Source organism: Colossoma macropomum, unplaced genomic scaffold (genome assembly GCF_904425465.1).
Source record: "Colossoma macropomum unplaced genomic scaffold, Colossoma_macropomum, whole genome shotgun sequence".
NCBI lineage: Eukaryota > Metazoa > Chordata > Actinopteri > Characiformes > Serrasalmidae > Colossoma > Colossoma macropomum.
In genome coordinates this window covers 15839160-15851173 of record NW_023494810.1, presented here as the reverse complement: position 1 = coordinate 15851173, position 12014 = coordinate 15839160, and the positions used below count along the sequence as shown (strand labels likewise).

Sequence of the window (12014 nt, the reverse complement as noted above, 5' to 3'; positions counted from 1 at the left end):
AACTTCGGCAGCACTGCTGTGTCTGATCCACTTGTATCAGTGCAACACACACTAACACACCACTACCACGTCAGTGTTACTGCAGAGCTGAGAATAATTCACCACCCAAATAATACCTGCTCTGTGGTGGTTCTGTGGGAGTATTGACCATTGAAGTACAGGGTAAAAGGGGGCTAACAAAGTATGCAGAGTCTGTAAAATTCCGTGGATATCTAACCATGGTCAACAAAGAGTTAAATACACACACACTTTGTCCAGCCCCTCCCTGGTAAATACACACAGCTCTGTGTCGATATGCTGTTAGCTTTTATCGTCTTCTCTCCCTGCGGGGCTGACAAAATGTCATTCTCTTGTTTGGCTTGTAGATATCGACGAATGTTCCCAAAGCATTGGAAACCTCTGTGCCTTCCAGTGCATGAATGTCCCGGGCAGCTACCAGTGCGCGTGTCCCCCCCAGGGATACTCCATGTCCCCCAATGGGCGTACCTGTCGAGGTAATGGCAATCCAGAAGCATTTAGGTTTAACCATTTAAAGGGCCCATAGCATGAAATACAGAATTGTCCTCGCCCTTTTTAAATAAGAGTTCGATGTACTATGTAAACATTGCTAGAAATTTAAAACATATCATGCACAACAAGTCCACAAAATACCCTGTTTATGTCTAGGGATTGGAAAGTGATGTAAAATGAAATTACAAATGGTTTCTTGTAGGGGTGGGAATCTCTAGGCACCTCACGATTCGATTCGATTCCGATTCAGAGTGCTGCGATGCGTTTATAAAACGATTATCGATGCATCTCGATGCATCTTTTTTCTATACATCATTTCTATTTTCTCACTGTGTGAGGACTTGGTAGTTTTAAAGCAAAGTATTTGCAATGATCCATAATGAATTTGCTTCCAGTATCTTTTATTAATAAATCAAATAGAAGTGATGCGGCAAGTGAACTAGAAGACTCTCATTCACTGCTTTTGGAGCACACGCTGCTGCCACTCATCTGCGATAAAATGCGCAGTTACGGTGACATAAGATCCTGTGGTAATAGATCTCCACGCAGCGCGTTACAGCCGTCCTACCCGCTTTCTTTAGTGATTTTATAACTTTGGTTTTGATCTCGTTGTAGAGAGTGGGGGGGGGTCGCTGTGTCAATAAAATATCCCTGAGACGGGACGTATGCAACACAGTGCAAAAGCCCTGTTTTGCAACGACTGAGAATTGGCGTGCAGACTGCAGTGATGCGTTATTCGCATTTATAAGCAGCGCAGCTGGTTTCCTGGCAAGTTAAATCTGCAACAAGAGACTGTAAACAGTTGCGAAGATGAAGTCGCTTCTCTTTCTAATTTTCCCGTTTCACCTTAAATGGTGCCGCTTTTACATTTGGCGCCTAAGGCAGAATTTAAGGTGGAACGGGAAAATTTGAACAAGAAGCTGGAGAATAAGAAGCGACTTCAGCTTCGTAAAACAGTCAAACATTGAGAGATGTTTTACAATAAACTGCTCTAGTTTTGAGGAAAAGTTTTCTGGCGGAGATGGGAGCAAAACGGCTATTAAAGCTCAAAGCAGAGCGAAGTAAATCTGCGCTCTCGTTTATATCATCTAGCCTATACTAAGACATACTGAGACATACTGGACATTAAATGTTGTGGCTCCAGGGTGGTTTGATTTTTGTTGAAGGGACAAAATGGCTTTTCTAAACATTTGGGTTGTGACTCCTGACCTGACCTGGCTTTTAATGCTGGTCGGATTTCTCTCTCATCCAGTTGTGTTTTTGTTATGTGCCGCCACAGACTGTCCGGGCACTGTACTTCCGCGCTTCCAAGTTCCGCCTTTTGCGTTCCGTCAACATTACGTTATAAATTAAATATTAGAAAAGCCATTTTTGACATTTGTGAATCGATTCAGAATCGTTCACGTCCGCATCGCAATGCATCTAAGAATCGATTTTTTCCCGCACCCCTAGTTTCTTGTATATAGAACCTCACGAACATTGTAAAAGGAACAAAATTTAATATTGTGAATAAAAATAATTAGTGCCCCTCTAGACCTAAAATTGAGTGTATCTTAAGATTTCTGACTAACTTGGCCTTTTAGTTATGCTGCAAAGAAATATCATATATAAGATGAAAATATAAAAGGAGCACATGCACTTCTTTGATTTATTTAAATCTCTGATTGGCATAGCGCAACTGTAAAAATAAGTGAGTCCAGTTAAGTTCTTTTGCACCACACTTTCCAAGCAATTTCTTTATGGACAGTTTTGGGTAGTTACTCAAAAAATTGCTGTTTACTTCTCTTAAACTAAATTGAGTTTACTTTACTGATTACTTCCTTGAAAAAGTAGTCTCACTAGGTTAAAGGTTAATAGTCTTTTCATACACTATCCAAATCATTGAATTCAGATGTTCCATGGCCACAGGTGTATAAAACCAAGCAGCTAGGCATGCAGACTGCTTCTACAAACATTTGTGAAAGAATGGGTCACTCTCAGGAGCTCAGTGATTTCCAGCGTGGTACTGTGATAGGATGCCACCTGTGCAACAAGTCCAGTCGTAAAATTTCCTCGCTACTAAATATTCCACAGTCAACTGTCAGTGGTATTATAACAAAGAGGAAGCGATTGGGAACGACAGCAACTCGTAAAATGACAGAGCGGGGTCAGCGGATGCTGAGGTGCATAGTGCGGAGAGGTCACCAACTTTCTGCAGAGTCAGTTGCTACAGACCTCCAATCTTCATGTGGCCTTCAGATTAGCCAAGTGTAAAGTTTGGTGGAGGGGGGGATTATGGTGTGGGGTTGTTTTTCAGGAGTTGGGCTTGGCCCCTTAGTTCCAGTGAAAGGAACTCTTAATGCTTTAGCACACCAAGAGATTTTGGACAATTTCATGCTCCCAACTTTGTGGGAACAGTTTGGGGATGGCCCCTTCCTGTTCCAGCATGACTGCGCACCAGTGCACAAAGCAAGGTCCATAAAGACATGGATGAGAACACCTTTGGGATGAATTAGAGCAGAGACTTTGAGCCAGGCCTTCTCGTCCAACATCAGTGTCTGACCTCACAAATATTCCCATAAACACACTCCTAAACCCTGTGGAAAGCCTTCCCAGAAGAGTTGAAGCTGTTATTGCTGCAAAGGTGGGCCGACATCATATTAAACCGCATGGATTAAGAATGGGATGTCACTCAAATTCATATGTGTGTGAAGGCAGACAAGCAAATTCTTTTGGCAATGTAGTGTACTTACTTAGAAAGTAATATCCGATCAGAGTAAACATCTTTTAAAAAGCCTGTCACTTGAAATAAAGTAATTAGGAATAAAATGTAAAGCATACAGAGCTGTTTCTGAATGAAAATGAAGTCTGGCCTGTTTAAGTAAACTTGGGGTTCCCTCTCTGAATCTCACTCCTGCCATCTTCCTGTAATCTACAAGAATTTTCATCTTGTTTATGTGAACAGCTGCTTTGCAGCTCTTTAGAATGACTTCATTCATTTTAATTGTTTTACTGTTACCGTCTTTTTATATTGTTTATATCAGTGATTTAGTGATCGTTCTACTTTATTTAGGCTATTCATTAATTTGTGGGGTTTCTGTTCATGCATGCTTTGTCCTGCCCACCCACTACCACATTGCGAGATATTGTGGTGGGAATGTGAATATTAGTATATATTATATTATTATAATAATGAATATTGGAACATACAAAATATAGATAAATTTAGTTCCATAAAGCTAACTCTTTACTACCCTTAACAAACTTTTTTCTTTTTAACTTCTTACATTTCTCTTAGTAATACTAAGTGGATTTTTTAGAAATTGTATGACAAAAACATAATTACCTAGCACAGCCTTATCATTTTCAGCATCATGGCTAGCCATATGGTAGATGGTACCTGTTTACCTACCGGTAAGTAGCCACAACTGTTATTTGTCCTTGTTTGTTCTCAATTTGAATGATATTGTTTACATCTTCACCGTTTAATTATGGGACATGCCTTTGTAACTATGGATAGATCATTTGCTTGTCTAATTAGACTGATAAATCCAAGTTTCAATCTGTGGTTGATCACTGACCAAAAAAAGCAAATGAAAGCTCCTCAATTCCTTCCTTTTCCTAATTTGAAAGGACAAGTAACTTGATTTGCAAGACCTTGACCTCAGGTCCAGTGAAGCAGCACTCAATCTCCATCACTCTTGTCAGGAAAGATCACAAAGTGGCACATCTCCCCTCTGACCAAGAGAAGATTGAGAGATAGAGATAGAAAGAAAGAGAGAGAGGTAGATAGAAGCTCTGCCCATTCCCAGAGGTTAGTGTAAGCGCTCTCTGAATGAATTAGCGAGCGGATTGAAGCTGGCGAGCCGTATCAAGAACTTTGCGTCTGTGGGATGAGATGCATAATTAATTGCGGCTGCAGGCAATGCTACTGACTCCTAAAGAACAAAGCCCAGCACATGGCTGGCACTGACCAGAGTCTGGGTGATTTAGGTTTAATATGGCTCCTTTTAAACGCCATGTTTATGTTGTACAAGTATCTTGCATTTAATTTTATTCACTCCTTGCATTTGTGTAGTTTTCTGTACCAAAAGCAGTTATAACTCCTCCCCTTTTTATATTTACAGTTAAATAGGCTGTTTTTGTTTCTGTGCTTATGAAGAGCCCATATCCTACATTGTTCTTTTTTTCACTTATGTTCACAGTTGTGCAGATCTAAGTACTAAAACAATGTAAATCATTTTTATATCACCATTTTCCAACTTCTCTTTCTCCCCCAGAATAAAACAGCCTGTTTTTGTTACTGTGCTATTAAGGCTTATATGGACTATTCTATGAAAATAGTTCAAACTGCAATTCAACAGTACATACAACAATAATAAAAAACAACAAGTATTAAATTATTTAGTATTTGTTTATATTTAAGGGAATTATGTTATGATCTGTTTAAGCTTAAAGGTGGAGTTAGCAATTCTGGAGAAAGATTGTTGATATTTGAACTCAACAGCGAAACAAATACGCCCCTCACTTCAGTGCTACGTCAGAAGCACTGAACCCCAAATTAATGGATGTGCATTGCCAAAGTGAAAGTTTTTTTAGATCTTTCTGGCCATAAAACCCTATCGCAAATAGTGTACGGACTTTAGAGTTACATCATGGTATTAGTCCGTACACTATTAGTTGTTAGTTAGAGTGAACAACGACACAGCAAGCAATTTAACTAATATTAGCTAAGTTGTGGGTTAGCTTATATTATGTAGTCTATGTGTTTATTGTTTTGGCAGTGATAAAGTTGAATGTTCAATCATTTATTTTAGCAAAATAAAATAAAAAAATAGAATAAAAATAGGGTTGCTCATAGTAAAAGGATATTTGTCTAAAGTCCAAGACAGTTAAAAGTCTTAAATGGGTTATAAACTCTGAATTTGAACATGGTAGAGTGACCCATATATGTAAATAATCTTGGTTCTAATTGACTGAACTGTATTGTGCCTAATTCAAAAAGCAGTCCAGGCTAAAACACTCCTTAAAACTTCACTGTGATTGAACAGGTCTGAACTGTTGTTGGTTAAATAGGTGGATATATGTAAATGAGTCAGACTTTGTGACATCTCAAAAACACTGAATTCAAAACATGCTGTTTTTGCAGTTTAGTTTCCAAATGTGGACTATGCAAATAGGGGACTGAATAGCACAGTTTGAAATTTTAACAATGTTTACACACTATACCGTGCCATTTTATATCCATTAAGAGAGGAAAATTTGTTATCTAATGATATGGGCCCTTTAAGACTTATATGTGTAAATGTTCTGATTGGCTGCCCTATATTGTGCCTCATTCAAAATGTAGTCCAGGGTATCATGCAGTTCCTTGGATGTCCTCTGTTAGCTTTCTGACAGCCACAAACAGCACAACATTTGATCATTTTCCCCATATCCTACACTCTAATAACTCTGCTATAGACTGTCTGCAGTAACAACACTCCTCATCAGTTCAACATGAATTGGTGGGGCTAAACTGCTGTAAGCTGAATAGGCAGTCATATGGTTGTCATATGAATTGAAATATGAATTTTTGCAGCTTTGTTTCCACGTATGAGCTGGGGAGAGTATGTATATCGGGGAGTGAAAGGTACATTTTGAAACTTTAACACGTTTACCATGTTTACATGGTACATCATAGTACTTTTATTTAAAAAGTAAAAAAAAGGTTTTAAATAGAGCTGAGTGTGGCATTTTTTGTGTTACTGAACGATCATCCATTAAAAAATCTTCATGCGGTGGCTGCAACTCAGAACCAAGCATCGCTTCAGTAATGTGTTTGTACATAAGCAATTTTGGAAACAGCAAATATGCATGAATCAGAGATAAGAGGTCTAAGAGAAAAATAATAAAACCAAAAACAGCAGCTAAAAAACAATTACTGTTTTTTTTTTTAAGTACATGAAATTGAAGGAGCAGTGTTTCTTTCTGTTCTGGGATTCCAAAATAATGAAGTCTAAAAAACTAATGCTGATAGATCCTGGATGCACTAAGAAGTTACACTGCAGTTCTGACTCAGTACTGGATGAAGTTTCTCAATGAGCAACACAGAGCCCAAGACAAAGCTGCCATAAGTATTTTAAGTCAGAAGAACTGGATATATTTGAAAAACAGCCTGTAATTTCATAAACATCAGAGTCTTTACATCTGACTATTACATTTTCTATGTTGTTCCAGACATTGATGAGTGTGCCACTGGAGTACACAACTGTTCGGCCACCCAAACATGCTACAACATCCAGGGCAGTTTCCGTTGTCTGTCCTTTACATGCCCTGAGAACTACAGGAAAGTGTCAGACACGTGAGTGAACTTTTTATCTTTACGCACATACAGGACACCAGGAACTGATATATAAGTGAAAATACTGAATAAGAAAGAGTTTTAGTGTGGCATTCTAATAATTAGGTTTCAGCAGCCAGGTTTCTATTTAAATGTTTCACAAATTTCATGCGCATTTATGAAATTTTGGCAGAAAAAAAGGCAAATTAAAACAAACCTGCTTAGTCTTTTATATGCTGTGTTTTTACATTAATTTGAATAAAAGCATTTTAAAAACTAGTTGTCCCCAAACTCTTGATGGGCAGTGTGTGTGTGTGTGTGTGTGTGTGTTATGCCCCTCTGGTCCCGTGTGTTTCCGAAATGGCCTTGTTAAGTAAGGAAATCCATGCCTGTGGCAGGTTTATTGAGCTCGGCCCTGCTGGAGCACGATTTTCATTAGACTGAGAGATGAAGGCAACTGCTTCTGATCAAATGGGGCTTCTGACAAACACACGCCTATACAGTCTCATGAGGACACACAGCCCCCTGCAGCACACACAGATTAGATATACCTACAGTGCTAGAAGCTGAGGTCCAACTAATATGAACATTTTGTCACAATATGATGCTGATTTTAAGGAGCTAAAAAGTTAGAAACTTGATAATGTTGGCTGATATAATTTCATATGGTCAAAAGTAAACAAGCTCCAACAGGGTTATTTAGACAGTGCTTTAAAGACAGATATAACTGATTGTAGTCAAATGGGATTGTCAGTTTTCAGGTATGAAAAAAATAACTCAAATAAACAGCTGTTCTCTTAAATAACATTTTAAAATTAATTATTGGCATTTTATTGGCATGCTTTTCATGCTTGTCGTCCAGTATTATTGGCCAAATGATTTATTGGTTGGGCCTACGCACTCACTCACTCACTCACTCGCTCACTCACTCAATCATTTACTCACTCATCAACTAGCTTAGAAACATAATAATCAATCTCTTTAACCATTTTGAGAAAATTGTAGGTTTTTTAAGAACTTAATAAAATAAATTAAATATTTTTTTAGGTGGGTTGAACGTCAGCAAGTAGAATTCTTTTATTCTGCAAAATACAGACAGAATATTATTGTTAAATAATAACAATGAGCCTCATTCGCCAATACCTTCCTTAGTTTTTTCTTAAATTTGTTCTTGAGAAAGGTCCTAAGAAAAAGTCTAAGTCAGATTCATGATGTGTTCTTAAAGTGCCGAACTGTTCTCACCTGTGTGCTCTTGAGTGTATGTAGATTCTGTTTTTACCTAAGAACAAATCCCAAACAAGAAAACATTGGTGAATGTCAGAATCTTTGTAAAAACTGTGTAAGTGAGTTTTAAGAAGAGATTTCTTTGCAAGAATGGTTGATGAATGAGGATTAGTGTTGATTAGGCAATAGGTAGCACTTCTACTTACCATCCACTTTTTTAGAAACATCTTCTTTAACCCACTAGTCACTTTATTAGGTCTATGTAGGTGTATAGTAGGTCATCTATAGAGATCTACAATTACAGACTGTAGCCCATCTATACTTGCTCAGTTTATCAGCCCCCTCCAGCTCATTCATCACTGGTCAGTTTCTGTTTCAGTTTCAAGACTGCCTTTGCTAACCAGATATTATTTAGATGGTGGACCCTTTTTAGCACAGCAATGACACTGACATGTTAGTGGTATGGTAGTGTGTGAATCGCTTGTAAGAGGCTATCAGGCACTTTGTACTCTTGGTGTTCCAAATATCCAGCCAAAAGGTCAGAAACTGAGCATTAATGAAAGGCTGACAAATTGTGCATCAAGAGGTAGGGTACAATCTCTAACCAACAAGGGTCCTACAAAGTAGGTGTCTCTCGTATAGTGACCGATGAGTGGTCTTTGGAACACACAATTCTAATTTGAATAGTTATATACATACTTATCTTTATTACTTATCAAAATTAAGTTTTGCTGATTATATCATCTTTAAGCTCCTTTTTTTAAGGCAATGCGTTTGTACACAAGTTACAAAAATGCATTTGTATACAAGTTTTTGATTTGCCAAGAACATGCTATTAAAAATATATTCAAAGTTTAAGGTAATGCAGTTGTATCTCTGCACTACCTGTGCTCATGTGCTGTGGTATCTGAGGTTATAAACAAGACCAGAAACAATGAAAAGATATTTTTCTGTTCTCATTGTTACCATAACATCCTCTATGTGCTTTTTAGACGCTGTGAGCGTGTGAGCTGCCCCAGTTTCCAGAATTGTCAGAACATGCCTCTGCGAATCACCTACTACCAGCTTAGCTTCCAGACCAACATTGTCATCCCAGCGCAGATCTTCCGCATTGGCCCGTCTCCGGCCTATTCAGGCGATAACATCATCATCAGCATCCCGCGGGGGAATGAGGAAGGCTACTTCAGCACCCGGCGCCTCAACAGCTTCACTGGAGCCGTATACCTGCAGCGGCAGATCCATGGCCCGCAGGACTTCCTCATCGATGTGGAGATGAAGCTCCTGCGCCAGGGCACTTTCACCACCTTCCTTGCACGCATCTACGTCTTTATCACAGCACACTCCATGTGAAGGCAAACTCTCAGTCACACTACATAGATGATTTACGACAGTGGTTCTCAGCTCCAGTCCTGGGCTCCCACTGCCCTGCACTGTTTCAGTTAAGCTTGTCAAGCAGTCATCAAGCCTGGAGTTGCCCAACTGTGGTCCTGAAGGGTTTACCTGGAAAGTCGTAATTACATCTGTATTCAAGTGTTTTGTAGTCAGAAACATGGAACATTTCCAAGCTAAGCATATTGTATTTCAACTGTTTGTCTGCATGCTTTGTTAGACTCCTTTTACCCTGTTTTTTAATGGTCAGGACTCCCACTGGAACAACACAAAACCAGTATAATTTGGTTGGTGGATCATTCTCAGCACTGCAGTGATGCTGATGTGGTGGTGGCGTGTTAGTGTGTGTTGTGCTTGTTGACACAACAGTGCTGCTGGAGTTGTTAAACAATGTGTGCACTTACTGTCCACTCTTGTAGACATGTCTACCATGTTGGTTCACCTTGTAGATGCAAAGTCACAGACAATAGCTCATCAGTTGCTGCACAGTTTATGTTGGTCATCCTCTAGTGCTTCATAAGTGGTCACAGGACACTGCCCACAGGACACTGTTGACTGGATACTTTTGGTCGGTGGACTATTCTCACAGCACAGTGCTAAAAATGTTCCACCATTCAAATACTTGCTCTGTGGGGGTCCTGATCACTGAAGAACAAGGTAAAAAGGGGGCTAATAAAGTATGCAGGAAACAGAGGGAATGCAGTCTGTAATTGTGGAGCTGATAAAATGGACAAAGAGTGCAGATACAAGAAGGTGAACATAAAGAAGTGGCCTTTCTGTACTACGCTGTTATCACGCCATGTGGTGCTGATACAGTGAGATGTTGGTTTCACTTGTTTAATATTAAAACTACATTTCTGCACATAAAACATATTGAACATACAACACAAATGTTTAGGTCAAACAAATTAAACATCCTTTTGGCTGCACCAAACTGTACTTTCCTGAATTGATTTACTGTTTATGTCCCATTTTAACATGAACATGGGCCTTGGGACTTTAGTATTGAAGGGCAACTCCAGCGTGCCAGATTAAAAAACGATTTGTGGTAGAGAAAGCAGCGAAGACATAAGGAGAAAACTAAAACAGGGAGAAGTGCAGGGTAAAGTCTTTTTAAAGTGGTTTGAATGTGAAATTTGAACCTGATGCGAGCCTGACACATATTTGAGAAATGACAGTTAAACCTGAATATGAACAGTCGGGTTCTATCAGGGTTGGAATGTCCCAAACTCTACTAAGTAGGTCAGGTGCTAGATTAACAGAACGTTGCTGGATGGTAGATCTTCTAGTCCTTTTTGGGCTGGATTAGATGTTCTGCGCAGGGAACGTTTTTAAACAGTGCAGGGCAGTGGCTCCCTGGGACTGGAGAACCACTGATTAATGGTGCTAAGCTGGAGAGTCAGAGTGACTCGCTAGCTCTCAGTTTGCAAGTGTCTCTGTTTGCTGAACAGATTTTGATTTGAAAGTACCTTACCAAAGAGTTGGGACTGTTTTTAACCGACAGGAATCTAACAGCTTGTGTTCTGTCAGAGCTGGGGACAAACAGGGAATCTGGGACTGCAGAGACTGTTAGCTTTTGAGCAAAATTTCTTCTTTTAAGTATTAAAAATACCCTCTGCCAGATGTTATTTATACTGTACCAATTTTATCTTGAATGCTCAAAACTTTCGCTTTTTATAACACCTCATTAATTTTTCACAACAGCTATGTTTCCCAGTCCTCACGTCTAACTCTCATGGTGCTGTATCCTCTTCACTTCAGCCTATATGAGTTTTCCAGCTCATTTGAAATCACTTACTTACTGTATTCACAAAAATGTAATGAGCTGCATCATTATATACACTTCCACTGAGCATCATTGACAGCACCTCTTTCTTAAGTTCATCAAGGGTAATGTTGCATCTTTTGTAATCACTGTGATAAATGTTTTGCAGTTGAAAGGATGTATGATATTTTTATATCACATTTTTAAGTGGCTTGCTCCGTTGGTATCTTTTAGCGCAAATCCACACGCATTTGACATTCACACTGTAAGTATGTGTGAGCTCCAAATCAGCACTGAGGACGTTCAGCCGTTTTAAAGATTTTTGTATGTATATGTTATTTTCTCTTACTGGGCTTGTTTATATGTATTATCTATATCTCTCAGGGTGGAAAGTATTAGATCATCTCTTCACATCAGTCTTGAAAAAGAGACGCTTCATTGGAACTTTTTAAAAGAACAGGTCATTGTACAAGCCGAATGACATAAATCAACATTGGATCAATAAAACAATGACTGAGAATGTATAGTGCAGGAGTGATTTGTTGTAGATTTTGGAAGTTACTCTATTTAAAGTCTTTGGAAGGCTTGTTTCTCTGAAACAGCTACAGAGTACCACCTGGTGGTGAAAAGCAGAACTGTTCATTTTGAGGCTCTTGTTTGCTCAAAGTGGGCTGTAAGTCATCAACGTAAAACACAGTACTACATTTCTATTTTAGTTTTAGCAGGTTTATATAGTTTTATGTATGTTATTAGTCTAAAGTTTTGCGAATGATCAGCACCAATCAGCAACCCAATCCAGCGTGCCTTCTGCCTCCCAGCAGCAGT

The 12014-nt window shown here is 39.0% G+C and overlaps 1 protein-coding gene across 5 annotated transcripts in view; it reads left to right on the top strand.

Annotated features, from left to right (window-relative positions):
* fbln2 (fibulin 2) overlaps positions 1-11709 on the top strand; it is a 390205-nt gene extending 378496 nt beyond the window's left edge. For 4 of the 5 annotated variants that reach the window (XM_036559120.1, XM_036559123.1, XM_036559122.1 and 1 more), the window contains 3 exons: positions 366-494; positions 6709-6832; positions 9028-11709. In XM_036559120.1, coding sequence (XP_036415013.1) covers positions 366-494; positions 6709-6832; positions 9028-9385 — 611 coding nt within the window. In that variant the 3' untranslated portion in view covers positions 9386-11709. Of the gene's footprint in view, positions 1-365; positions 495-6708; positions 6837-9027 lie in introns of those variants that run through there. The other variant, XM_036559125.1, reaches the window with a different exon arrangement.
* The last annotated feature ends 305 nt before the right edge of the window (positions 11710-12014 follow it).